General features: G+C 45.0%; 9 protein-coding genes across 9 annotated transcripts; 5 read left to right on the forward strand and 4 right to left on the reverse strand.

The window, feature by feature from the left end:
* Window positions 1–2,119: 2,119 nt before the first annotated feature.
* LACBIDRAFT_301400 (uncharacterized protein) lies at window positions 2,120–2,652 on the reverse strand. Its single transcript, XM_001874096.1, has 3 exons — window positions 2,551–2,652; window positions 2,338–2,497; window positions 2,120–2,289 (listed from the first exon to the last, which is right to left on the reverse strand). The coding sequence occupies exons 1-3, from the start codon at window positions 2,551–2,553 to the stop codon at window positions 2,252–2,254; spliced, it is 201 nt and encodes a 66-aa protein (XP_001874131.1). The 5' UTR covers window positions 2,554–2,652; the 3' UTR covers window positions 2,120–2,251.
* A 172-nt stretch (window positions 2,653–2,824) lies between these two features.
* Window positions 2,825–3,953, forward strand: LACBIDRAFT_228395 (uncharacterized protein; the record flags this gene model as incomplete). The annotated part of the gene is made up of 3 exons (XM_001873474.1): window positions 2,825–3,338; window positions 3,392–3,701; window positions 3,749–3,953. The coding sequence occupies 3 exons, from the start codon at window positions 2,825–2,827 to the stop codon at window positions 3,951–3,953; spliced, it is 1,029 nt and encodes a 342-aa protein (XP_001873509.1).
* Window positions 3,954–4,027: 74 nt separating this feature from the next.
* Window positions 4,028–4,891, forward strand: LACBIDRAFT_301402 (uncharacterized protein; the record flags this gene model as incomplete). Its single annotated transcript, XM_001873475.1, has 1 exon — window positions 4,028–4,891. One exon carries the CDS (start codon window positions 4,028–4,030, stop codon window positions 4,889–4,891), a length of 864 nt encoding a protein of 287 aa, XP_001873510.1.
* Window positions 4,892–6,693: 1,802 nt separating this feature from the next.
* LACBIDRAFT_321001 (uncharacterized protein) lies at window positions 6,694–8,282 on the reverse strand (the record flags this gene model as incomplete). The annotated part of the gene is made up of 5 exons (XM_001874097.1): window positions 6,694–6,701; window positions 6,747–7,352; window positions 7,484–7,505; window positions 7,631–7,819; window positions 7,950–8,282. The coding sequence occupies 5 exons, from the start codon at window positions 8,280–8,282 to the stop codon at window positions 6,694–6,696; spliced, it is 1,158 nt and encodes a 385-aa protein (XP_001874132.1).
* Window positions 8,283–9,012: 730 nt separating this feature from the next.
* On the forward strand, window positions 9,013–10,348 carry LACBIDRAFT_321002 (uncharacterized protein; the record flags this gene model as incomplete). Its single annotated transcript, XM_001873476.1, has 4 exons — window positions 9,013–9,036; window positions 9,173–9,432; window positions 9,969–9,975; window positions 10,298–10,348. The coding sequence occupies 4 exons, from the start codon at window positions 9,013–9,015 to the stop codon at window positions 10,346–10,348; spliced, it is 342 nt and encodes a 113-aa protein (XP_001873511.1).
* Window positions 10,349–11,014: 666 nt separating this feature from the next.
* On the forward strand, window positions 11,015–11,845 carry LACBIDRAFT_321003 (uncharacterized protein; the record flags this gene model as incomplete). Its single annotated transcript, XM_001873477.1, has 7 exons — window positions 11,015–11,041; window positions 11,083–11,110; window positions 11,167–11,227; window positions 11,280–11,332; window positions 11,419–11,500; window positions 11,568–11,628; window positions 11,801–11,845. The coding sequence occupies 7 exons, from the start codon at window positions 11,015–11,017 to the stop codon at window positions 11,843–11,845; spliced, it is 357 nt and encodes a 118-aa protein (XP_001873512.1).
* An 8,987-nt stretch (window positions 11,846–20,832) lies between these two features.
* LACBIDRAFT_321006 (uncharacterized protein) lies at window positions 20,833–21,405 on the forward strand (the record flags this gene model as incomplete). Its single annotated transcript, XM_001873478.1, has 1 exon — window positions 20,833–21,405. One exon carries the CDS (start codon window positions 20,833–20,835, stop codon window positions 21,403–21,405), a length of 573 nt encoding a protein of 190 aa, XP_001873513.1.
* Window positions 21,406–21,757: 352 nt separating this feature from the next.
* On the reverse strand, window positions 21,758–22,393 carry LACBIDRAFT_301407 (uncharacterized protein; the record flags this gene model as incomplete). The annotated part of the gene is made up of 3 exons (XM_001874098.1): window positions 21,758–22,002; window positions 22,058–22,315; window positions 22,369–22,393. The coding sequence occupies 3 exons, from the start codon at window positions 22,391–22,393 to the stop codon at window positions 21,758–21,760; spliced, it is 528 nt and encodes a 175-aa protein (XP_001874133.1).
* A 3,524-nt stretch (window positions 22,394–25,917) lies between these two features.
* Window positions 25,918–27,368, reverse strand: LACBIDRAFT_321007 (uncharacterized protein; the record flags this gene model as incomplete). Its single annotated transcript, XM_001874099.1, has 4 exons — window positions 25,918–25,980; window positions 26,115–26,188; window positions 26,322–26,651; window positions 26,927–27,368. The coding sequence occupies 4 exons, from the start codon at window positions 27,366–27,368 to the stop codon at window positions 25,918–25,920; spliced, it is 909 nt and encodes a 302-aa protein (XP_001874134.1).
* Between the last annotated feature and the right edge of the window lie 122 nt (window positions 27,369–27,490).

Here is a 27,490-nt window from a genome sequence, read left to right on the forward strand (position 1 = left end):
GGCGGTCTGTCTATCGCAGGATTCCTTCATATACAGACGGTCACTGGTCCAACTATTACACTCTATCAGTCAAGCCTGGAGTGTCAAGAAGGATACAGTTGCCGTTCTTCCATGGTCAGTCGCCCCGTCGGGAACTTATGCTATTCAGTATTCACTTTTGAACACTTCAGTAAGTAACCTTGGTATATTTCAGTTCATATCATGTCGACCTCCCCTCTCATGGAGAAAATTCCCCTCAGAAGATACGAGAAACAGATTTCCATGATGCCACCTTTATCGGCCACAAGTTCCACCGAACCTAGCCCCTCCCTTTCACCTCGGATTCACGCTCTCCCCAACGAGCTACTGACCGCCATCTTTCTCCTGAGCACGGATGCAGCAGCAACGATTAATTCATCGCAAGTATGCCGCCGTTGGCGTCAGGTTGCGCTGGAATACCCAATTCTTTGGGCCCGAATGCTCAACTTCGATCTGAATTCCGCAGAGTGGGGTGAAGAGTTATTGCGTCGCTCAAAAGACCTCCCAATCGATGTCAGACAAAATGCCTTTAACTTGACGCAGCCAATACGGCACCTCGGGAGAGCGTTAGCCCAATCCCATCGATGGCGAACGTTCATGACCATGTTAGATGAAGTTGACGAGGCTTTCCTTCCTGCGTTATCGAAACCTGCACCGCATCTGGAAGTATTCTGCCTTTGTGTTCATCGGTCCATCGAACTGAAACTCCCCGAATCTCTGTTCGCGGACGATGCCCCCAGACTCCGTGAATTACGCCTCATCGGATGCGGTTTTAATCCAAGTAACGCGTCAATCTTTGGACACCTTACTTCACTCAGTGTTGTAGGGACGAATAGTGGGGTCCCTGCCTTGCGTCCAAACGTTGCAAAGTGGCTTCAAGTGTTAAGTGCTGCTCCATTACTGAAAGTGCTCAATATCGAACAATCGGTTGCCCCGCCTACATCAGCAGAGACCTTTCTACAGGTAACTCTCCCGAATCTCCGTTGCATGCACCTAGCAGGTTCGACGACCGTCTGCGGTCAACTTCTTGCCCACCTCGATACCCCTTCTCTATCCCAGTTTTTCATCTGGTGTGCGTTGATCCTACCAAACGACGATTTCAAATCCATTCAGCGGTTCCTTGCGGAGCGATTCGCTTGCGGAAGGCCAGATTTTGATGATACAGGATGTCATACCACGTTCGGAGATTCGTTCTTGACCATTAGATACGAGCCTCAAGAGTCCAACGTCCCCCAGTCCAACGACCCCACTCCTTATCTTAAAATACACCTCGATTGGAGCAACGTAACGGACACCCATATCCAGGAGAACGTTATATCCTTCTTCATAATTCCCGTGTGGCTGGCTCTTCATTCGCTTCTGCTGCAAACAACACATCTCGCCATGAGCGATCCTGATAATATCCCTTTTGGGGGCCTGCTGGTTGATGATGTGACTAGATTCAAAGTCGCCTCTATCATGGGTGTTCTAGCCACCTTCAACAAAATCCACACACTTCAAATGTCTGGGGAAATGCAGAGGATGGTTCTCGTGCTGCTGCTTTGTGTGTCGCTCAGCAGGCGTGACACCGACGTTGATTGTTTGCTTCCGTCGCTTCGGAAACTAGAGCTCAAAGTGGCAGATGACGGTGTTGACATGTACCAGGAAACCGAAACAGGGTCTCTGTTTGACTGTTTCGTAAAGGTTGTCAAAAGTAGGATCGAACAGGGTGTTGGAATTGAGATTGTGGAGTTTGATAAGGATTACTTGATCACTGCGCAGCAAGTTGATACCCTCAGGGATCTTGGAGTGCAGGTCGTTTCTTCATTACGTCAAACCAGCCCATTTCTTCCATAGAATGAAAGGAGTTCACTTCGTTGAAAAAGAAAAGTACCGCCGGATTGCAGGGGAACCCTCTTCGCTCAAAATAAATGGACACAGCGAGATACCCCTCCCGAGCATTCAAGCTTCAGTTGGGAGAGGTTGCTAGGTCCAAAGCCTGGCTCCATGTGGGAAACATTCGCGGAAAGGGAGGCTTCCATGGCGCAAGGTGACCTGAATTGCTATGCGAGAAACCGCGAAGTACCTCATCAGAATTTGACACGAAAAGACCCCCGAGATGTATCACGAGTCATGTTTATTGGCGTGGAGTTTGCTTTAGTGTTTCCCTATGATTTGCGACCATTAAATAAGAGGATAAGTACAGGTGTGATACAACCCGGAGCCAGAGCTTATTATGCTCTTGAGTAAAGCCCTAATCAAGGAACAGAATTCTCATAATCTCAAAAAACACTACGAGGGCGTCAGCCTTGAAGACAACTTAACGCAGAGCGTGCTCACCTCCTCCAATAACCACGAAGACGACAATACCAAGTGCCCATAGACTTAGCGGACTTTTCTGCAACATCTTCTCCTGCCGCGAGACATGTGTTGCTTTCTTTCCCTCCCGAACATCTTTGGCGAATTTCGCATTTCGCTGACGCATTTCGAATTCGGTTGGCTGTATCATTCATAATGAACTTGGGTAATTTATTGGCTGCTCAACGCTCGTACCATTTTTAATGATTATACGCGAAATATGAAAGAGTGTAAGAGTTTTTGGCTATACGCAGAGGGTTGAAAGACGAGACGTGGATAAATGGTAGATTGAGTAATGATAACGTGGCAGCAGGTGGTTACCTCATCGTGATCGGAGGAAATGGCACTCAAATTGCACCTGAACAAAAACCATACTTGGGCCTAAAACGCCTAACCCCACATCGAAGTGAGCAAAATGGGAAAATCTTCAAAGAACCTCAAATCTGCCCTCCAGTCTCAACAGTCGAGGATGAAAGCGAAAGCGAAGATATCGCATGTGGCCCAGGTCACGGAGCAGAAGGCGCGGAAACAGGCTGGACGAAGTGGAGGCAAGAACATACAAAATTCGGCTGCATCTGCAGGCACTTCTTCTATCTCTCTCGATACAAATAACAAGGGGAAGGGAAAAGCAAAATCCACAGTCAAAATTGCCTCAAAATCTACCACTCGCCGACCAACTATTCCGTTCCGAGCCACAGACAAGATTCTGCTCATTGGCGAGGGCAATTTCTCATTCGCGCGTTCTCTGATCGAAGATCCTCCGACGGAACTCCAATCGTTGCCTCCCGCCAACATAACTGCCACAGCTTTTGATACCGAGGAGGAATGCTACGCAAAGTACACAGAGGCGGAGGATATCGTCGCAAAAATAAAGGAAAGAGGTGTTCATGTCTTGTTTGGGGTTGACGGAACAAAATTGGAGAAACACTCAGCGTTGAAGGGGAAAAAATGGGATCGGATAGTTTGGAACTTCCCCCATGCCGGTGAGCGCAATATTTCATCTTGAATTTTTGGTCGGGTTTGATGATATGTTAAGGAAAGGGCATAACCGATCAGGATAGGAACATTTTGTCTAACCAGATGCTTATCTTGGGTTTCTTGCGGTCGGCAGAAAAGATGCTCACTGTAGGAGAGGCTCCATCCTTAACATCGGGAAAAAAGAAGAAGAGGACAGGAGATGACGAAGATGAAGATGACGATGAAGACATGGCCGCACCTGCGGAGGAAATAGCGCAAGATGATAGCGAAGAGTTTGCATTCTTCGTACCATCGGACGAATCAATACCAACGCGAGGGACAGTACTCATCACTCTCCGCAATGTGGTTCCGTACACGCAATGGTACGCGTCGTCATTGTAACATACTAGCCTCTACTTTACTAACTCTGTCATAGGGACGTTCCACGATTAGCAAAGAAGCCACCAGCCCCAATGGGCAGTACACCTCCAAACCCTCGCTACACTCTTCTCAGATCGTTCCAGTTTCACAGGGAGGCATGGAAGGGGTACGAGCATAGAATGACGAAAGGTGAAAGGGTCCATGGAACTGGAAAAACGGGAGAGGGAGGAGAGGACCGAACTTGGGAGTTCTTTTTTTGAACGCGTTGTTTGTAGTTGTCGTTTAAGAGCCTCCGAGTACAGAAAATTCGCGTTGATTCTTACAAGTCGTCAAAATGCTCTCATGTGCGCGTAGTTCACTGTCCTGGTCGACACCACGAATACCTTCTTCATTGCGCAGCTATGCCATTTCAGTTGAGCCACCAAAACTTATGCCAGGCAAGCGCCTGCCACGCGTCTTCAAAGACAAGAAGGCCTTTCAATATAACTGGTATTCACGTCTGCTGCAAGCCAGCTCTACTGCCCCCCTCCTTATCCTCCACCACAATGATTTCACGGCGCAACGACTAAAGAAACTCCGCCTTGATATCTCGACTGCATCACAGAAGTTTAAGCCTTCGCTAGCTGCCCCAGGTCCATCCGCCATACCTACCAACCCCGTCCAGCCAACGCTGACCGTCGTGCGGACAAGCATATTTGGTGCAGCCCTCAGGGACCTGCCCGACATTAATCTTCAAGAGGTCGAGCGAATGATTAACGGCCAGAACGGGGGATTCGCCGTCCTCTCGCTTGCCTCCCTTGACCCTCCGCAAATGGCCGCCATTCTCCGAGCCATGGACCGAAGTGTTCCTCCTCGGTCACCGAAAACGGAGGATGAAATAAAGCAGGAGCTTGCGGCGAAAAACGCCGATCCAGCGCAGCCAGGGAGGAGGATGAAGCGCGTGAGGCAGGTTCGGGTGCCCGAGCTGAAGTTGATGGGGGCGCTCATTGAAGGTCGGGTGTTCCTCCCGGATAACGTGAAGGTCGTGTCAACTCTGCCGACATTGGATACTTTGAGGGCGCAGATTGTGGGACTCTTGAGCGCACCTGCTTCGCAGCTAGCAGCTGTCCTAAGTGAAGCAAGTGGAGGAAAGCTGGCGAGAACGTTGGAAGGATTGAAGAAGAGTTTGGAAGGCTCCGAGAAGGACTCTTCTGCCTAATACAGTCATTGACCACATGTTCGACGATCTAAATTCTTCAACGTCGACTAATATCCTATTTCAACGCGATGTGGCTTTGACGACGGAGAAATTTGCCTTGCAATGCTTTAACCATCCTTAGGCTCCAAAAGCTTTCCCAATGCTCTAGATTCCATCCCAAGTCGTCTCTAGCACACGCGATTACAGTCTTGAGCCATTCGCTGAGAAAGCTCCAGGCTACATCGAATGAGCTTTTCGCCTGGGAGTAAGTAACAGTCATAAGCAGGCTCCTACACTTGAGACCGTGTCCAATGTGTGATCTACGCAAAGGTACCTCCATAATTGTCAACACTTGTAAAATAATAAACCTGTTGTGCATCCCACAAACATTGATTAACAAAATCTCAAACTGGTGAACAATAAGAACATCAGCCATCTTGACTGGCCAATTTCATTATTTTATTCTTTCACATATTCTTCAGCTGAGTGGTGTTGCCATGGCTACCAAGACTATTTCACAAAGAAATTGTTTAAATATGCAAATTAAATGTGGTTGATGTTCTTATTGTTCTTCCTTTTGTAATTTTGAGAATTAATGTTTTCGGGATGCACATTCACTTCATTATTTTACAAGTGGCTATGATTAAGGAGGTACATATGTCCTGATTTGTCCTGAATATTTATTGGGCCCTGTCTCAAGTGCTAAAAGCAGCCACTCGTATCGCTCGATGAGTTAGTCTCGTTCCCATCCGTTGTAGGGAGTGCGGTCCGCCGGACCGTCGGAGATTAAAAATACACGACATCAGTAAGATGGCAAAATAGATTCCGGGTTTTACTGGTTTTGGAAGTTGCCGGGGTGTCCGGAAACCTGAAAAGGAATAGTAAGGGTCTCGCCGGTCAGGGACTAGTGAACGTGTGCATCTTACGCTATTTGGGTGGCGGGTTTCCAACAAAGGACACATAGGTTGCCAAGTTTCAATATTTTTCAATGTTTCGAGGTTTTTAGTGGTTTTCGGAGGTTGCCAGGGTTGAGAAACCCATGGAAACTGATTTGCTCAATTACTGATGGACAGAATACTCCCTACAACGTCTGGTGCATTTGGTCGTCCTAAAAGCATTGCTCTCGGCTTCGCTCCCTGCTTACTAGGGCATGCGGGAAGTTGCCGTGATGAAGATGATGCCAAACAAATAAAGAAAGTTCAGGAGCGAAGCAAGAGAGCGGCTGCAACATTTGTGCACGGAGTTCTCAGCGATTCCCTTTTAAGTTGTTAGGACATGCAGACGCGATCATGTCTTTGTCCTCTTCTGCTCTCTCATATACCTTGTTGTCCTGACCATTGCTTCTTCTTCAAAATCTCCAGATCGGATGGGGGGTGCAGAGTGAGAGCAAGTTTGAGGGCATCAGAGGAGAGGGTGGGTAAGTGAGACTAGGCGCCCAAAGAGACTCTGAACCAAACTAAGGAATCCAGACTTCGCAAATGTTGCCCCACTGACTCTGACGATGTGTTGGGTCGATCGGATTCTTGGGTTGCAGTTCCTCAAGGTGGGGGGGGCCGCAGCGTTGATTAAGAGCAAACTTTTCATGGATTCCTTCCTCCCGAGTCACATTGAACACTATTTATTTATATCAAATTGGTCATTCGATACTCATAACTATCTTTCGTGTTGGGAGCAGTAGCAAGAAATAGATATATGTAATTGATGCGTATGTAGGTCAAGGTAATCTCACAAACTCAGAAGTGGTGATTGTGTTTTGAGAACAGACCTGTGCCTGGGCGGTGACGGTATTCACCTGAGTGGTACTTGATTATCTAGAGCAAAGTCTATGTGCCTATAATCAGGATACGAGAATATGTCGATTTCTATTCATACATACCAGCTTCCAAGTCTGCTAGGCCTTCTTCTGCAGGCTTGCGTGAGTCACTAGAGGCAGCAGTGCTATCTGACTGCGATTGGGATGGCCCTGCTCTGACTGTGCGCAGCTCATTGACATACTCAGACAGTTCCTTGCCCAACGCCGCAATCATTTTCTGTCTAACCTGGGTATCGAGAGACAGGGTGCCAGGTTGTAGTGGCTTTGATCGCTGCAGTGGCAGCAAGGGAGGGCAAGGCCACCGGAGATAGATCTTGTTGTGGGAGCCCTTGGTGAAGAATTGGGGAAGATGGAAGGATTCTGCGACAAGATTGTAACTGCTGAAAAAGGTGGCGCATCCATGGAAAGAGAGTTTCGATCCGCCGAAATAGCAGTATGGATGAATGTTGGGGTGCTGGATATGGTATGCAAGGAGGGTGCATTCGGCGTGAACGGCTGCTTGTTTTATGGATAGCTTCCGTTTCTCCATTCTTACTCCCTCACTTTTCGCTTTCTCTTGCAGCCGGTTCAGAATGTCGTCGCACACCAGTAGCTGCTCCTGTTCTCCCACAGGGAAAATGATGGGGAGGACAGCCTTCTCGGTCACTTGGATGGATATGTTGCAGCAAGCTGCTGGCACAGCAATCACAGTGAACTGTCTGTCGAGGAAAGGCGAGAGTCAGTGAGACCAGGCGATGCGCATGATGGTGCAAATGTGGTGGTGAAGGGTAAAAAGCTTCTTGAGCAACCGTCACAATGACCCTTTCCTGTTCCAGTCAGCATCTAAAAGTAAGATGAGCTATAGCATCATAAATTCAAAATGTGCGGCCAGGCTCACCAATGAAATTGTCCCAACGGGTCAAAATCTCCCCAATTCCTGCAGCGTCCAAATGACCCTGCCAACTCACACTCAACCTGTCAATCGTCCAAATCAAGCGACTGAGGTCAGGCGGCGGTCTCTCGCTCTGAAGCAGATCCTGAATGTGTTTCAATGCAAAATGGGTAGCTTGTAAAAGCCTGGCATCCTGATTGTCAAGTTTTGAGCTTTTTGTGAAATTGTCGTATGTTGCTAGGATATCAGGTGCCCGTTTGTTAAACTGTTGGCGAAGTTTGCAGTATGAATATTCATATATAGTAGTCTGGAGTTTAAGCTCGCCCTCTGCGCTCCTGGGTTTTGCTTGGATCGGGGGACGTTTCAATATCGGCTGGGATTGATTTCTTGAATACTAAAATGCTTTGGAGCTCCTTAAGCTGACCCTGTATTATATGGAGATGGGAGGTAACAGTGGCTGGTACAGTCTCGTTGGAAGATACGTAGAGGGTCGCAGCTTTCAGGTCCATGGTCGTGGACAATGACACGAACATGACTTGTCTCCGTTCTTTCCAAACGCAAACGGCAGCAAGAGCATCCAAGAGGTCCATCAATCGGTCGGGGTCGTTGGGAAATGGGTGGCCAGAGAGACGGGACCCAACATCGTTATGGCGTTGCTCTGTTGATAGGTGTGAGACATCGCCCTCCTGACCAGACAGTAACGACAGATAAAGCTCTGGCATGGTCATTGCGGAAAGAAGTGAAGAGAGTTATCAAACTCAACCAAACAACATTTCCCTCGACTCTGGTCAGAGCATCTACCTCTGTTCTAATCAGGAAAATGCTTAGTAATACTAACACATCCAAAATCTGATCAACCTGCCCGTTTGAAATTTGTTCTGGGTTTGAAGTTGATCAACATACTGCTGCCAAGCAGGTGCAGGTATATTTTCAAAATGCAAACACCATTTCTGAGTTTGTGGGACGAGAGGGGTGATTCTTTTACTGATTACCCCACCCACACATGTACATAACATTGTGACAAATACCATATAGGATATATCCGCATTTGTACATAATTATGTCCTATATATGTACATAAGCCACCTCCAGACACTGCTTATGAGCCAATCTCCCCACAGCAATCTTTTGCAAACTTATGAAGGAAAAAAAGAAAATGTGATGGACAGTGACTTGACGTGACACATTCATCACACCACACGCAAGGGTTTTCTCGCCTCGCATCAGCGACAGTTCGAAGTCAGCAAATCCACGCATACTGGGGATACCGAGACGTGTAAGCACTCATTTCTGCATCTGCTTTAAATCCAACAGGCCTCTTCGCCGAAGCTTGCTTGGTGGCTCTGGGATCAAACCTGGGACCGAGACAACAAGCAAGCTTCAGCGAGGAGGCCATTGGAGGTGAAGCAGATGCGAAGGTTGTGCTGAACACTTACATCTTTTGTTCAATTTTAGATGATGACTATGTTTTCTGACCGCCAGGTGTGCTTTTTTTGGACTGGGGAAGGCAGTGTGGTTGATATGTTGACAGATGCATAGTGGGCGCACATTTTCACCCATCCAATGCACTGAATCGCTTGATTTTCCCAGTCTGCTATGAGAATCCATTGGCTTGGAGTTGGCCCAGGACGTTGATGGGCTACCCGCACCTGCTACCTTGGCCCACTTTGTGATTGTGATGCCAGAACTCGAGCCAAATGCACCCAAAGTCTTTCGAACCTCAGCCCTCAAGCGCGAATACTCTGTGCTACCAGATTCCGTGAAGCCGCCGCTGAACCGGTCCCATGTGAAGTGCCGGCGCCAGAGGGAGGAGAGGAATGTCAAAGAGGGCCAATACCCTCGCTCTCGCGTCATTGAGAAGTATGCCCAGACTAGCAGGTCAGTTACCACTTCACTCAAAGTCAAAGAACTCCTGGCAACCAGCTGTGGATATCTTGCGAAGAATTGTGACCAGGTGATACGCGTTGCACGGGGATGACCGTGAAAGTGCGAAACACGCAAACAAGGATCAAGCGTGTCGGGAAAACCCTAAACACCTAAACACACACACACACACACACACACACACACACTATCACAATCTCAGTGCACGAGTTCGAGGGCCTTTGGTATTAAGAAATACCACTTTTGTCTTCTTAGGTTTAAGTCTCAAGAGATTTCGTCTCAAAATGGTTTTTTATTATAAGGTGTGGTTTAGAATAGTTCAATAGAACAAAGTATGTCTTTCTGGGAACTTGGTCTCTTAAATGCAAAGTTCTTTGATCACAGTTTCTTTTATTAACACAAAACACGACTTCAATTGACTTTTATGACTCCCGTGAGTTTTTATTATGTCACTATGCTCCAAAACTAAGGGTACGAGTACGCTGTCTCGTCTAAATGATACTGTGTTTTTAAAACTTCTTATTCAAAAGTCTCCAAGTAAGTTGACTCCCAAGCACACTGGCTTTGTTCACACTGTACTTTTCTGACCACAAAGAAATCTCCTTTTAATTGATTACAACTGTCCACCTCCTAAGTCTCTACTTGGAATGCAACTAGCTGGTCAACGGGGGGCGATTGCTTCCTTTTTTTGACCTGCCAGTGCCCTCCTTTTATACTCCAAAACTCCTATCTACGCTTTTACATGTGTTTTTCTAAGGTTTATATCGGTCCGAAATTACAAATGGAATATAAATAGCTTTTAATAATCATGTGGTATAGTTTTATAGTGTCTTTCTTTGATACACTACAGTTTTTGTAGTGTTGGTATCTTTCTCTTATGAACGCATCAGTATTTGATGCGTACATTTAATAGTCCGGCTTTTAATTATCCTTGGCCTGGACCGGTTCCTTATGCTTCTTTTCTCTTGGCATCAGTTACCAATTTGACGTATCATGTCATTTTAGCAATGGCCGGGCCGATACATATGCAGCAAGCTGCCGGCTTCTTTATTTCCGGAGGTTATTTGATTAAAATGCCTCGGCTCGGTTTCCGTATCATATGGAGATCGGATGGTACTCCGAAGGACTTCAAATGACTTTCTTAGTTATCAGGGGGTCTCCAGATTGGATTACCTAATGTCTTTCCAGGTGCGCATTTCATAGCGTCTTGGACGATGCTACGCATCACTCTCTGATGCGTACGCGGGAATTGCTGTACTTGACACTTTACATGGCCGCAGTATAGTCTTTCTAGTAGTAGAACATTATTTCACAATGTCCACATACAGTTTATCCTCTAGAAGTCTTGGAAGTATTTATCGCAGGATAAAAGTCCGAGTTTCCATATTAAAAATCCATTACATGTTTCTAAACCCTTGGTAGTAATGCAATCTTGTCCCTGCGTTGGGTGGTTTACTCTAGAGCTTCTCTATACTCTATTTCATAGTGGGTGAATCCTAGATAGGCTCCAAGTATAATGTCACGGCGCATACTGCTGCCAGCTCCAAGGCCTTAGTCCTATGTTCAGACTCGACGCATGTGCACTTTTAGTCTACTGAACTGGGTATGTTCAAAGACTCTTATATCATTGCAATTTGTATATAGTGTATGTACAGAGAAGACCATGTTAACGGTAAAATCGCGAAAATCGGATTTTATACGGCTGAATACTTTTCACCCGTATCACAGGACTGGCCATGGAGAGGGCCATCCAGTGGGATAGACCAGGATACACTCCTTGGGATGGCTAGTGAGTCCAAGCTCTTGAGTGTAACTACTCCTTGAAGCTCATAAAGCCTCAGTGAAGATCGACCCATTGTCAACTGCATGGGCAAAATTCTAGCCATCCTCATTGGTCAGTGTTGTTTGGTGGAGGCAGGAAGCAAGAGTGTATTAGACACGTAGTGACTCAGTACATAGGTGTTAGACTACGTAGTATAGGAGTACAACAGGAGCACATGACTTGTACATTAACACTCCCCTTCAAGTCGTCGACTGTAAATTCATTGGATAGGAACCGTGGGTGCGTTAAAAAAAAACCTCCCTGGAAGGGTAGGGAAAAGCTACCACTTGTTCTAAGTTCCTTCCAGTGCCGACTTCATTCCCATTTCTGCGACGTGTTTTCGATGTTTGAAGCGATGTAAAGCCTTTGTAAGTACGTCGGCTGTTTGTTCAGGATCACGGACAGAATCAATTTTGATAATGCCCTCTTGTATTGCATCTCGTACTCTGTGGTATCGAATAGCAATGTGCTTGGCACGGTGGTGGAATTGGGGATTCCTGGCCATTGAAATTGATCCATTATTATCACCTTTAATCATAGTTGGTGATTTTTGTGCAAATCCAAGTTCTTCATAGAGATTTCTGAGCCAGTAAGCTTCTTGAGCAGCTTCTGATAAAGCCACATATTCAGCTTCAGTTGTTGAGAGAGCAGTGAATGTTTGTCTTTTAGATCGCCATGTTATTGCTCCCCCTGCTGCGATGAAGACATAGCCTGCTGTTGACTTGTAGTCTTCTGTGTCAGCATAGGCAGCATCAGAAAAGCCATGAAAGAAACCATGGAATAAATTGTTGTTGTCACTATGAGAGCTGGAATATGTTATTCCATGAGTTTTGGTGCCTTTTAAATATCAAAGAATTCGTTTTAAGGCTGTGACATGTTGCACAGTGGGATTTGCTGTGTAAGAGCATAGACGGTTGATGGCATATGCAATATCCAGTCGGGTGGCATTGGCGAGGAACTGCAGCTCGCCTAAAATTTGTGCGAAGTAATTACTTCGGCTACCTTCATTGCCTTCCGGATTTGGTAAGATTTTGACTTTGGGATCCATAGGCGTTGATACAGGGTTGCAATCTGTCATGCCTTTGCGTTCGAGAATTGACTCGATATAGCGTTGTTGGGAAATGGTGACAGTATTTCCAACATGAGAGATTTCAATGCCAATAATTTTCTTTGGCTCTCCCAAGTCAGTTACGTCCCATGTGGCCTTGATTTCTTCCTTCATTTTTCGCATTAGGTCGTCACCTGATGCAAAGAGAAGGAGATCGTCAACCCAGACAGTAATTATGGAGATGTTGTCTCCATCGCGCCGTATATAGGCACAAGGATCTGAATAAAGTCTTGTATAACCAAGATTTTTGAGTTTGGAGTCCAATTTGTGGTTCCATTCACGACCTGATTGTTTCAAGCCATAAAGTGTTTTGATAAGTTCACAAACTCTCTTGGTGCCATCATTGTAACCTTCTGGTTGTTTCATATAGACCTTCTCCTTCAAAGTGCCATTAAGGTATGCACCTTTGATGTCCATTTGTTGGATTTTGTATCCATTTTTAACCGTAAGTGCGAGAATGGCTCGGACTGTTTCCATGCGTACGACAGGTGAAAAAGTTTCCACATAGTCATAGCCAGGACATTGGGCACATCCTTTTGCTACCAGTCGTGCTTTGTATTTGATGAGTTCACCAAGTTGGTCTCGCTTCTTGATATACACCCATTTATTTGCAATAGGTATGGCATTGGGAGGTAGATCAACCAGTTTCCAAGTTCCCATTTCTTGGAGTTGTTTAATTTCGATATCCATAGCACTTTGCCATTCTGGCCAGTCAATTGAGGCCTTTGCTTCTTTGAGACTGTTGTATTCATCCCCTGCAGTAATGGCATATATTATCTCATCATCACTGTAGATGATAAGATTCCCCTGCTCATCAAGTTCATCAGGGAAGGGATCATTTAGAGCTCGATAATCAACTCTTTTCCCTCTTGTTTTTCGTTCGAAGTTGTCTTCAGTTGTACGTTTTCCATTTTCATTTAATTCATCTGTAATTGTTACAGGTATTTTCTCCCCTTTCTCCCCTTCAGGTGCTGGATCAATTTCGATGTCATCAGCAGCTGGTGGAGGAGTTGTTTGGGTGAGGAAACAGAAATTCCATGAGGATAAAATCTTGCATGTTTCTGCACTGTAATAAAGTACAGTGATACGCGTTGCACGGGGATGACCGTGAAAGTGCGAAACACGCGAACAAGGATCAAGCGCGTCGGGAAAACCCTAAACACCTAAACACACACACACACACACACACTATCACAATCTCAGTGCACGAGTTCGAGGGCCTTTGGTATTAAGAAATACCACTTTTATCTTCTTAGGTTCAAGTCTCAAGAGATTTCGTCTCAAAACGGGTTTTTATTATAAGGTGTGGTTTAGAATAGTTCAATAGAACAAAGTATGTCTTTCTGGGAACTTGGTCTCTTAAATGCAAAGTTCTTTGATCACAGTTTCTTTTATTAACACAAAACACGACTTCAATTGACTTTTATGACTCCCGTGAGTTTTTATTATGTCACTACGCTCCAAAACCAAGGGTACGAGTACACTGTCTCATCTAAATGATACTGTGTTTTTAAAACCTCTTATTCAAAAGTCTCCAAGTAAGTTGACTCCCAAGCATGCTGGCTTTGTTCACACTGTACTTTTCTGACCACGAAGAAATCTCCTTTAATTGATTACAACTGTCCACCTCCTAAGTTCCTACTTGGAGTGCAACTAGCTGGTCAACGGGGGGGCGATTGCTTTTCTTTTGACCTGCCAGCGCGCTCCTTATATACTCCAGGAACCCCTATCTATGTTTTACATGTGTTTTAATGCGGGATACTTCGGTCCGAATTACAAGTATGAAATTTAATGAACGTGTGGTATATTTTGTAGTCTATCTCTGTGAACACTACAGATTTTGTAGTGTCGCGTCTTTCATTTTCAAATGCATCAGTGTTTGATGCGTACGCGGAGTTAGCCGACGTAGCTATTCTTAGCTTGGCATGATCTCGCGTGTTTCTTTCTATGGCCCGGTTTACCGGTTTGACAGATGACATCACAAAATGATTAACGTTTCCTGATGCGTTGATGCGCATGCGTACGCGTTTACCAATAGTCTTCGGCCTTCCATTGCTTCCGAGTTTTTAATTAAAATGCCTTGTCTTGGCTCATCTTTTCATTACGGAGGTCAGGAGACACTCCGAAGGTGTTTTTCAAATGTCTTTCTTAATTGTCAGGGGGTTCTTATTATATTTCATATAATAGAATGTGTCTTTTTCTCATGTTTGTACTTGTGACGTTCAGACGCATCAGTCTTTGATGCATACGCGGGAACTGCCATACATGACTTTCTGAATGGCTGTGAGCCACGCTAAGTCTTCGTACGTTTACTACCTAGGTGTAGTTTAGTCTTTCAATGTTTCAGACATGCCGTTTAAGCGTCTATGTCGCCTTTTCTGTATTTCTTGTATAAGCACAAGTTTTCACAATAAATCCATTATGTGTTTCTAAACCCTTTGGTAGTAATGCAATTCTTCTCCCTGCGTTGGGTGTTTACTCTAGAACCTCTTCGTGCTCTATTTCATGGTAGGTGAATCTTAGATAGGATCCAAGTATAATGTCACGACGCGTACTGCTGCCAGTTCCAAAGCCTTGCCCTATTTTCAGATTCCACGCATTTGCATTTTTAGTCAACTGCGCCGGGTATGCGTATTGACTCTTTGTATCATTGCAATTGTATGTAGTGTATTTATTAGAGATGACCTTTATCGGTAAAATTGTTAAAATTGAATTTTATACGGGTGAAATGGTTTCATCCGTATCATCTCCCCCCCACTATAATACTGACCGTCCTCGGTCATTGCAAGATTCCCTTCTGAGGACGTCTTTCTCTGGACTTTGTCTTGTGGTTCACACGTTTTTATATTGTAGCGACGGATCGCCAAGATTTTCCAGAATCGACTGACATACCACTGACATTTTCTGAAGTTGTCAATGTCCGCCACACCGACGTTTTTCCCGTTATAGTAGGCATCTCACGCACGTCAAGTCAAAAACTTCCGAAATTCTATTTTTAGACGCAAGCGCCCAATAAACTTTCTTAAGTTCTAGGATTCTCAATGATTCACAGGAACCGCAACAAATCGGACACGGAGTTCCTCTGGAACACGGAGGCCTTTTTGTTTTTCTCATGCTAGAAAAGAGGGCCCTTTTTGGTCGTCTTTCTTTCCCATAGTTCCCTTTCTTCCCTTCACATTCCCCTCTGCTTGTCGTCTTTATTTCACGATGACTAGCTGGCAAGTGCTTTTCGATGGCTCCATCTATACTCGCGCCGTATTCCACTCGGCTCTCTCTCTGTTCGGCGAGGACAGCCTTGCTGACTGTGATGGCGAAGACATCGCTAAACTCTTGACCATCGTTCATCCGCTCATGGTAAACTTCCTTTTTCTTCTTTCTCTTTTATTCTTTTAAGCTAATATACTTATAATAGCTTCGTTATATCCGTTCTCTTAACGATGGCGCGCAAGAAACTCAAGGCGATCTTCGCGTCCGCAAATCACTTTACAACGCGTGGGCTGTCTTGAGTACCGATCACGCCAATCAGGTATGGGATGAATGGATGCTCGAGGCACCTGATGGCGACGACGACTATTATCCAGAGGTATGATCTCTTCTTTATCTCTTTTTTTATTTTTAGTCTGATCTCTTTGTTTCTAGCAAGATTGTCTTACGGGGGACTTTGCTGTCCCTGAGCTTACCGACGACGAGCTCCTTCAAGTGCTCCCTGCGATTTGTGATGCGCCCGTCAAGGCCAATCCCTTTCTGGCCTCATCCACGCTTGTCGCTAACTGTAATCCATCACCTGTTAACAAGGGGTCTGATCAAGAGGACTCCCCAATCTTCGTAAGTTTTCTTATCCTATCTATTTCATTCTTTTTCTGATTTATTCTTTACTTCTTTTTAGAAACGTCGCAAAGGCGTTCTCGCGTCGCCAGGCCTCATGAAGTTTATGCCTTCGCCACCGAACAGTCCTCCTGCTGCCGGCCCTTCTCACACTTCCACCACTCCAGCCGCTGGTTCCGCTGACGCGCCCATTCCTATCTCCTTGTCACCTACGCCGCCTCTTGGCATTATGCCGCCTGTCACTCCGCTCCCAGCTGCATCTGCAAACACTCCGACGATCCTTGTGGTTCCCTGCCTCAATATTCCTAAGGTGGAGATGCACACACGTCGTGATCGTCCTGCAAAGGCTCTTGCCAAGATGAAGAATATGCTTGTACTTGCGCCAAGCACGAAATCCAAGGTGAGTAAATGCAAGCGGAGCCCCAGTGAAGAAGGAGAGGATGGGCAATCGGACAAGTCATTCATTGCTAATCCACCTCCTCGTAAACGTGGATGACCCCGTAAGAACTGTATGTTCTCTTTTTATCATATTTATTTCCTTTTTAAAATCTAACTTCGTGTTTTTATTGTAGCGCCGGAGGTCATCAACCCCGACTTGACGCGCGATAAGAAACGCCTCCGTAAGACTTTTTCTTTTTCTCAGTTCATTCCTAGTTACTAACTGAAAGCTTTTTTTCTTCTTTTTCTTAGTTCCTCCTCATCAGCGGTTTATCGGAGTGTTCAACGTCCCTACCGACTTAGAGCATCTTTTCAACAAGCCTTTTGTAAGTAATTTTATTATTTCTTCTCTTTTTATTTGCTCAAGTTCTCTTTGTTCAGATGCCTGAGCCTTGCATTCAATGCTCCATGGGCAAGAACCGAAAGGAGGAGAAATGCCAGTTTCAAGGCTGGGGTTACCCCTGCGTGCCCTGCAAAACTGCGCATTTCACTTGCTGTGAATACAGCCTCAAGCCTGTCCATTGTGCCGAAGTCCGCGGCATTCTGGGACGTCGCCCTGCTCGCTTGGCTCCTGAACGTAAGTCTTCGAGTTTATATTTTATAGAGTCTTTCTTTCTAACTTCTTCTATTCTGAAGTTATTGTTTCTCATATCCAAGACACTGTGTTCGATCAACAGCACATCCGCACAAATCAAGCAATCATCGACTCCCTTATGTATCGTCGGGACACCAACATGCGCCGCGCTGCCCAAGCGCTCTTCGATCTCGCCACTATCGAAGGCAAGGAGAGCTTGGTCGGTACTATTTTTCAAACGCAGGACGACTTCGACCATTATTTCCCTTTCATCATGTCCTTCCTTGGCGACCTCAGCGCCCCTGTCAATGATTCCGAAGATGAAGATGCCACCAAGAACTCTCGCGACAATCTCGCAGAGATGGCCATTCTGTTCGAGAAGATCTGCCCTGGTCGTCCTTCTGCCGAAGACTCTGACGATGCCTTGATGTAGGATCCAGACAGGTGCCCCAAATTCTCGAAGATGAGAGATGTTTGGCTTTTTATTATGCCAAATCTCATATGGTGTGTGGTCGCTGAGAGGTGAAGTGAAAGCTCGCTTTCTTAGGTAGGCAGCATGGGCTACAGCTAGTTCCCAAAGAAATTCTGGAAGACTGTGAGCATTAATCATTGCACATGCGAGCTCCACCAGTGTTCGATTCATGTGTTCAGCAACTCCATTTTGGGATGGTGAATAGGGAGCTGTTGTTTGAATTTCTATTCCCTGTTCTGCACACCAGTTCCGAAGGTCTTGGTTTACAAATTCTTTCCCCCAGTCAAAGCGTAGTGCTTTTGGGTTTCTCCCAAGAGTTTTAAGGCATGTCACATAATTTTTGACACTTTGAACAGCTTCATCCTTTCCTTTAGTAAAGTCTAGGGATGTATATCGTCCACGATCATCGACGAAAACAACATAGTATTGTTTTCCACTGATGGAGGAAATGTGGTATTTTCCCCACATATTGATATGCGTGAGTTCCCCAAGTTCTGTCACTCGTTCAGAAGATTCATTGAACGGTTCGACAGTTTGCTTTGCTTCTGTGCAAGTGATACATTCCGGTTTAGGTGTCCGGGTATCAACATTGAATCCATTGACAAGTTTGCGGTCTAATAATTTTTGTAGACCAGAATAGCTGATATGGCCAAATCTTTTGTGCCAAGTTTCCCAGCTTTGAGTTGGCTCAGAGGTGAGGTAAGTTTGAGGTGTTACAATCGCAGATTTGTTGGTAGAAGAACCAGGTTTTTGAATGGTTAATTTCATTCGATACAAATTATTGGTGACCTTCTTGCATTGAGCGATTGATTTCCCATCTTTTGTGATGAGAGTAATAGTGCCTCCCCCTCCGGTATATCTTCCTCCAGATGTATCCCAGCGCCCAAGTGAGAAAAGGTTGTTGGGATTTGAAGGGATATGCAGGACATTTTCCAATCGCAAGATATATTTATTTTCTTTGTGAATGGATTCAACTTCAACTGTTCCGATGCCGTGGACAGTGGTTTTTAAGCCTCCAACACCAGAGACAATTTTGTCACCCAGCGTTTGATAAGTTGTGAAGGCCGCGCGTTGATTACAGATGTGAGAGGTGGTTCCAGTGTCCGCAACCCAGTCATCATAATAAGAAATGCGCTCATCCATTGCCAAGCTATTGGAAACATCAAACGTGTCATAATTAAAGTCCTGTCCATCTTCTTCATTAGCGAAGAAGGTAATAATTTCATCTTCCACCACATTTGTGACTTCCTTCCTTTGTTTCTTTGGATCACCTCCCCCATTACCCTCAGACTTCCTTTTCTTTCCTCTGTCTGCCTTCTCCTTCTTCCTCTTCTCTTGACAATTTTTGTCGACATGCCCCTTCTTGCCACAGTATCCGCATGCCTGGGTGTCATTGAGGAAGTAGCAATCAGTACTGTTATGGTTCTTGCACTTGCAGTGTGAACACCATTTTTTGGATGTGTTACTGGATGTGGCGTTACTGCAGCTACTGATGCGCTGTGCGAGATTTGGTTTGGGAGGTTTATTATTGGGGTTGTGAATCGCAAAATTGGTCGATTCATCTTCACGCCCGGTCCTCCGCACATATTCCTCATGTATAATACCGATAAATTCTTGAGAAGTCATTAATTTCTTCGGATTTGTCTCAATGATGTTGGTCCTTCGTCCAATGTAGTCTTCAGTGAAACTATCCCAAGATTGGGGTAAAGATGAAGATATGATGACCTTGAATTGAGCATCAGAGATCCGGAAGTCTGGGTCAGCAGTGAGATTAATTCTAAGGTAATATTGTCTAGTGTTTGAAAGTCCGGTTCGGTCCGGTTTTTTGATGCCCAGGGGCGTTAACCGTAACCGTAACCGGTCTGTCTTTTCCCCAGAAGTCAAAAGACCAGACCGGACCGCAAAAAGACCGCAGACCGCGGTTTTTTGCGGTCTATAGACCGGTTTCGGTCTGCATCGGTTTTAACCGGTTTATGACCGGTCTTTAGGCCTATATTTTAAAATTATGAATCGGTAAATTTATTAACATCTCTAATAGCTTCAAAACGAGCCCAAGAACGTTAAATTCCGTTAGGAATTGGTGCTTCTATAAAATAAGTCTGGTACATCTATTATTCCCAAAAGTAATTTACATTTTAATTCATATCTCTCTCGTTTTTTTACCAAATCGTACGTTCTTGGGTGCGTTTTAAAGGGTATTCAAGGGGCTACAAAAGACCGGTCCAAACCGGTCAAGACCGGTTCACGTTAACCGGTTTTTTTGCGGTCTTTACATTTCAAAAATAAAAGACCGTAACTGCAGGTCCGGTCTTTTGCGGTCTTGGTCCGGTCTGGTTACGGTCTTTTTCCAGTCACGAGACCGGACTTCCAAACACTAATATTGTCGCAGTTGGACAAGATGTTTGGGGATGTCGTCCCCATCGGCCACTCGTAATTTGTGTAAATTGCGTGTGTAGGCGATGATGGTGTCATGAGTTTTGTTCTCATAAAGTGCAAGGAGTTGCTTCCAGCACTCGGAAGAAGTACCAGGTCGTCCGAGGTTCATCATCTTGGTGGTACTGATGTTCGACGTTAACAGATGCTTTGCATAGTTGTCATTTTTAGACCAGTTCCTCGCACCTTGTGGGTCAATAAGAGGGTTTGGTCTTTCGATTTCCCCCTGCATATATTCGTAGACTTCGCAGAGTTTCAGCATGATGTGCATGCGTTCACGCCACACGATCCAATTTGTGGCATTTAGATTATCGTCGCTTGATAATTTGATGATAGCGGTGTTTTCCATGCCTCGTACAGCCTCGATAGACGGTAGCGTATATAGATTATTGTCTGCATTGTCTCGTGGTGGTGGTGTGAATAGGGGTGATCCCTGAGGAGTAAGTTGTTGACTAGAATTTTCGTTGTGAATCGACATGTTGACAGTTTTAGTTCAACTTTAAAATGTTTGGAAAATCCAATACAAATTTAAGCGTCTCCGGGGCCCATAACCTGTTGTTTTGTGGAGGCAGGAAGCAAGAGTGTATTAGACACGTAGTGACTCAGTACGTAGGTGTTAGACTACGTAGTATAGGAGTACGACAGGAGCACGTGACTTGTACATTAACAGTCAGCCTCAATCCCAGGACTACCCCAAGTCTGTTCGGGAGGTCTATCACATCATGTCGGATGTTGCTGGCAAGGGGACATTCAAGCCAGATGAGAAGCACCACCAGCGTGGGGATTTTCCAGTTCTAAATCTTGGTGTCACCTTTGGACCTGGCAGCCAAACCCCTGCCAACTTGAATGCTGGTAGCCACGATTGTGCTGCTGCAGAGCTCCTCCAGAATCCGCATGTCATCTGCATGGCAACATTTGCAAGTGGTGAGCGAGGTCTCATAGTGCTGCTCTCAAAATCAGTAACAACATGCATTCTGACAGCATCCTTTGCTCTTTGGTTTCCTCGCACATACCGCTGGTGCAAGAGCTGCCTCGACAGACTCTGGGAGAGATCAGCCCATCTGTGTCGGAATTTCAAGAAAAGTATCTTCATGGCCCCAGGCTCATTGATCTTAATACCCTCAGCCATTATCCACTCCAACCTGCCCGTGAGAGAAGGTGAATTCTGTGCATCATCTACTCGATTTTGTGCTGGAAACCTCTTTCAGTACATTGACAATGGATTCTGGACTGAGAAGCAGTTTGCGAAGGAGGACCCATTTGGATTTCAACAGATGTGCACTGAAAGCAACTAGATGGCAGGAGGGTCCTGACCTCTTAATTAGCATATCAGAGTTCAAGGTGAAGGAGGCTGAGACGTCCAATGGTCATTTGCTGACATAGAGTATTGGTGAAACTTGTATTTCAATCATTACAGTGCTTGATGAGCGACATCGTGTCTTAGCATTGGAAATATTGTCTTCATCACAAAGGGATTTGGAGGACAATGACAAGAAAATCTATTTAACAAGTTTGGAGACAGGATTCATGACTTGGTATGGTTTTGGAAGAGTATTCATGGAAGCTTGCTATTGAGTATGAAGTCCAAACCATGCTTCTCTGGTTCCTCGCCCCCAGGATGTTCATCATCAACTGCATCGCCCTTGACTATGACATGAACATTGTGGAGAGAAAGACATCGACAAACCCAGTTTTGGTTGCAATCTTTAGCATGCTGGTCTCGATTTTTTTTGGGGGGGCCACCATCCCAATAAGCGGCACGATCCTCTTTATCTGGTGTGTTTCTGTTGTAGATTCATAAGCAGGTGTGTGATGGAGAATATTTCTGTATAAGACGAATGTGTGTGCCTGTGGATTGAACAAACACATCTTGCCATTGAAGTCATATGCACCTAGAGGGGATCAGATATGTTTTGGAAACATAGGGACAAAATGTGTGTATAATACCTCGAAGATCGCAAAATAGAAGATGGCTGTGGGAGTAGATCAACAAGAAGTGAGCAAATGCATGGATAGCTTTGGTCAGGTCATCCATAGCATTACCAATCTCGTCGTTTCTGGTAAATTTTTTGATACTCCCATCAGCTTTGCTACAAGGAAGAAGCTTGGTTGCAAGAAAATATTTGTGTGGTACGATTCGACTTCCTGAGGATAATGATGGTTGCAGTTTTCCGAAGAGAGAAGACTTGAAGTTAAAGTAGAAGGCTGAAGAGTGAAATTAGCATACTAGTTTGAGTGACCAGATTGAGTCTACAAACAGGGAATGGTCTGTACTTCGCACATTTCAGCGTGACTGTCAACCAGTCCTTGAACCCATCACATTGGCTTAAAAGTTCATATTCAGCTTTGAGGATTGCATGGACTTCGGAATCTAAGAGGTGGTTGTCCATTGGTTGTGTCACGACATATTCCTGATCCTGAAACCTGGCCTGAATGAGGAATTGGATGAATCGAAGGGAATGTTGAACGACATGAGGGTCTCACATAAATATATGCCTCGCTTTGTGTATCCCCTCCCAATATAACCTGTCTCATCAGAAAGACCCATTATCTTCACCCTCTTGCCAGTCCAAGCTTAGCTTGATTGTTTCCATTTCCGTTGCTTCAGAAAACTTGACTTGACCATCTGGTTGGCATACAGCTGCAGTGCGTAAGAATTGAAATGATCCCATTGGAGGGTCACGAGTCCACATCTTCTTCTTGCTGGGTGGGCGAAAAGCACTTTGAAGGATGATGGGAGCCAGGCTGCTTGGGACTCGGAGATGCTTGGCGACGCCTGCTTTGTCAACTACTCTGATTTCCTCAATTAAAATGTGAGACAAGATTCACAGAGCTTTCGGCACATGCGCGCTTTTTCAAGGGCAGAGCAGAAGATTTGGCGATAACTGCAAACCCAAGGTCATCGTCATCCTGAGGGTGCTGATAACCATTGGAAAGAATGAGTTCTAGGCCAAGATTCGTAGAGCTGAAATTTCACATACGATTTCATCGCAGTTGCAAACAAAGCGGACTTTGACTGTTCAAGTATTCAAGGCAGTGGCACCCATAAGACAACCATTTTTGAACTCATTGTACACACTGCCCCTCCTATCAAGATGTTGGAGTGATGATGACTTCGTGTTAGATTCATGAGCATGCAGCGAAACATTGCTCGTGTTCAATAGTATTAGCGACCAAGCATTGACTCCGAAGGTCTGCATGAGAAGATAACCAGCAGCTAAGTTGTGTTGCTTGTGGATGCCGCCCTTCATATATAGGCTCTTTGTTACCCGAATCTGCGCCACCTAGTCCAATAGAAAACTTCAACATAGCCTATGAATTCCAATGATGAAAGTACCTGATTGCATTTCTTCCCATCAAGCATCCAGATTGTGGCAGCAATCTTGATCCCTCCATCGTCTTTGGCTTTTGTCTCCAATTTCTTAGCTTTTCTTTCTGCTGCAACCTTAGCGGCTTTGTAAAGATTCGCAAATTTCCCAGAGGTGCTCAAGCTCATGCTTTGCATATCTGTCTTGGGGTGGCCCAGTCGAAAATCAGATGCATTGTGTTGGTGTGTGCTTGCAGATTCAAGAATACTTGAGGCAAGGCTGCTTGTCTCAAATAAAAGTGATGCCACACCACGTACTTGAAGAAGCTTGGATGGTACTTATGTCTTTTTGTTGTTCTACATGTTTCAATTTTGCAATACATCCACTGCATATTGGATTCTTGAAGCTGTTTGACTGGAGGCCACATCCCACACATTGCAGCTTTGCCTAGAAGACATGAGTAACTAGCAAGGGTTGCGAGGGATACCTTGCAGCTCTGCTGCAGAGAGACCTGGTTCATGTGCATGGCACTTGCTGCAGGTGGACCCATCTTCAACTTATTCAAGGAGCAAAAAATCAAATGCATTTGGAATCCAACTCCTGGGACGTCTGGGTTGGGTTGGGCATCAGGGCCTTGCAAAGTGTCGCATATATCCACAAACTGTCCAAGCCACCTTTGGCTTCCTGAAAAGACCTATGGCCAGGATTCCTGACCCTCAAGATACACTACCTGATCAAAAGTAATGTCACATCATTTTTTGGACAAAGTTGGTGCTATAACACAAGAACCAAACATTTTAAGAATTAAGCTCTGGTGTATGAAACATAGCTAAGGAGGTGTAGATTGTACATACCAAGTTTGGGGGTGAAAAAATGGAAACTGAGGATAAGGCAGGGCATTGACTGTGACAACTTCCAAAAATGGGATGTAACAAAATGGGAAATTCTGAATGACTGCAACCTACTGCAAGCAATTCACCATTTGAAGAAGAGATATTTTGAACACTGGATCTCCCTGCCATTGTTATGAGCTTCATAAAGTCTTTGGGCCAGAAAATTTTATATCCTCCCTAAAAGGTAAATTTGAACTTGTTCTCCACTTTATGTATTTTTCACTCAATATATTTGTCAGAATGAGGCAAATTAACTCCCTATTAATGTTTGTAGTGTGTATAATACAAAAGGTAGGTAGAAATGTTAAAATAAACATTGCATGATGTCTGTAGAAGTTAATTTCCAGAGTTTTTCTGAAAGTAAACAAGCATCTACACCATTGGTCCTTCTTTTCTGCAAGAAGAAAAAATGCTACAATCCTTTTGAGTTGATCCATGGAGACTCAGGATGTCCTTTAAACAACATCTGAAGTATAATATAATAGCAAATAAATTTACACTGGGTATAACTTGAAAAGTCCCCAACAAAAGTACATTTTGCATAGAGCAATCGTCCTGGACCAATCCTTGACATTTTTCTTCGTGAAGTGGGGCTGAAAATATTTCACAAGGCTCTTCTCATACCTAGGAACACCACTCCAAAGAAATAAACAGAGGTCCTATTTATACAAGGATCTGAGACCCCCAGCCCTTTCTAGGCCAGATTTAGACATCCCTCTGTCATGCTTTAGTGAGCTTTGCAGGCCATATGAGAAGCATTTGTGTCCAAAACTCAAAAGGTAGGTAGAAGCACTTACCATTGACAGTTCAAATTAACTATATTGACTGTAACCCTTTGGAAGTAGGTTTTCTGGGAATGATAATGATGATTCATTTCTTAATTTTCACACTTTGTTGAGTTTAAATAATGATTGCATGCTTAAATCTTGTGAATGGGGTCAGATAAGACTATGTAACAGTAATAATTATGTATCTGTACAATACTATGACAATAGATGCCTTCTCCTGTCAATCCTCAGAAACATTTTTAGCTGGAAATGGGCAAGGAGGGCAATAAATTTGAATTTACCTTTTAGAATAGAATATACAAGCTTATAGCATAGATACTTGTGGGAGCTTATAACAATAGCAGGGAGATCCAGTGTACAAAATATCTCTTCTTCAAGTGGTGAATTGCGTTCAGTAGGTTGCAGTCATTCAGAATTTCTCATTTTGTTGCATCCCATTTTTGGAAGTTGTCACAGTCAATGCCCTGCCTTATCCTGGGCTTTTATTTGTTCACCCCCAAACTTGGTATGTACAATCTACACCTCCTTAGCTATGTTTCATACACCAGAGCTTAGTTCTTAAAATGTTTGGTTCTTGTGTTATAGCACCAACTTTGTCCAAAAAATGATGTGACATTACTTTTGATCAGGTAGTGTACCTAGTCTATCAGCAACAAAGGCCCCTGCCAAACAGTTGCAATTGTGGGATTGGGACGAAACAAGGGTCGTTGTGTATGACTTGTTGAGAACCTTTGTGTCCACAGGACTACAGCTCCGACTATCGGTTCAGACGCAATGCCATACTGGAGGTTGGTTCCACAAAAATTGAGTGGGCTAAATTAGTTCACTTCCAATTCATCTCTAGCCACATCATCTGATAGGTCGTCAAACGTGGATTTGGGCTACACCAAGAGAGAAAGAGGTGCATTTCAAGGAAGACGGAAGGACTGGGCTTTGGATCCTCGGGCCAAACGAGCTGCGGGGTCTCAAACAATATTTCAATGCAAAGTTGAAGAATGAAGATGAGCTGACTCACATCAAAAGATGAGACCGGTACCAAGAAGTATCGTTGCCCATCACGCCGCTCAGAGAAAACGGGTTTCTTCATCTCTATATAGATTGTCATCACATTGTGTCTTCCAAAGATCTGCCTCCACCACCGACAATTGATCCTTCAACCGGTCCATTGGGGTCATCTCTGACATTGACAAGGGATCCAAGTACAGCGAGCGCAAGGGCACACCTGAACGTTGGCGGTCCTGGACAAACTCATATAATACACCTTGGTCATCAATGTCACGGACAGCGAGACCATCGAGCTCAGGCCAAAATGGCCGAGAGTCCATCGTTTTGGTAGACCGTACAAAAGAAGAAAGTTTATTGAAATTGGGAAGAATAAGCAACTTGATCCCTGGGAAGCAAGCGTCGGCGTCGGCTACAGTCGTCAAGACCGCACCGATGTTGTGACGAGGTGCAAGGGTGAGTGATTTCAACGCCGTAAATCGGGGAACGTTAGCAGTTTCCCGCCTAAGTTTGATGAGGTCGTCGTTAACAATTAGAGCGATGGTGAGTTCTCCAAATCCGGGGCATATACAGAAAGTAGAAGTTCAGAAACTTGTATCATATCTCCAAAGATGCGTAGGTAGCGGAGGAATGGCATATCATAGGTGTCATGGAGATCGGTAGGCCATTCGACAATGAGATCGTTGTAGACACATAACGTGACCAAGGATCGACAGGACCGTAATATGGTGGAGAAGTCAGCGTAGAGAATCGGGTGAGATGAGACCGCCAGATGAAGCTGGGTCACAGCAGTAAGAGGAGGGCGGCAATGCGTCAAACCCAAACCTCTTAAGCGTACATTCGTCAGGTTAACGGCGTCAGCTACAATTGCGAACGGTTGCAACAGACTCGTATCAAAGCCCTCAACACAGATGTGCCTTAGCATGGGATAATGGCCCGAGTCAAGGATGCTCGAAATCTCCGTGGTGAGTTCGTAAGAATTTTCAGCCTTGACTCTGATGGAACGGCAATGTCGGTAATGGGGTCGTAAGATACCTATGAGCTTGCTAACGGCGCTCTGGCGTATAAAAGTGATATCAAGATTGATGGGGGAGCCTTTTGATCTGCCAAGGTAGACCTGTAAACCGTCCAAATGTCTGCGAGGCGAGACATCCACGTGCGACCAGAGTGTAGGTGCCCCGTAGGCGACTTGGCGCCAATAGCGCGACACCTTTCCAAGGACGAAAGGAAAGCGCCAGGACAAATGTTGCTCCAATGGAAAGAACATGTCTTGTGCCATTTGAAAGATGTGCACGAGGAGTTCTGGCGGTAGTTCGTTGGCCAGAGTTGCCTTCTGACCATCCGGTAAGGAGGTCTTCAAGACTTCGGAGTCGTTTTCAATTTCCAAAT

The sequence above is a fragment of the Laccaria bicolor genome, genomic scaffold, assembly GCF_000143565.1.
Source record: "Laccaria bicolor S238N-H82 LACBIscaffold_1 genomic scaffold, whole genome shotgun sequence".
Lineage (NCBI taxonomy): Eukaryota > Fungi > Basidiomycota > Agaricomycetes > Agaricales > Hydnangiaceae > Laccaria > Laccaria bicolor.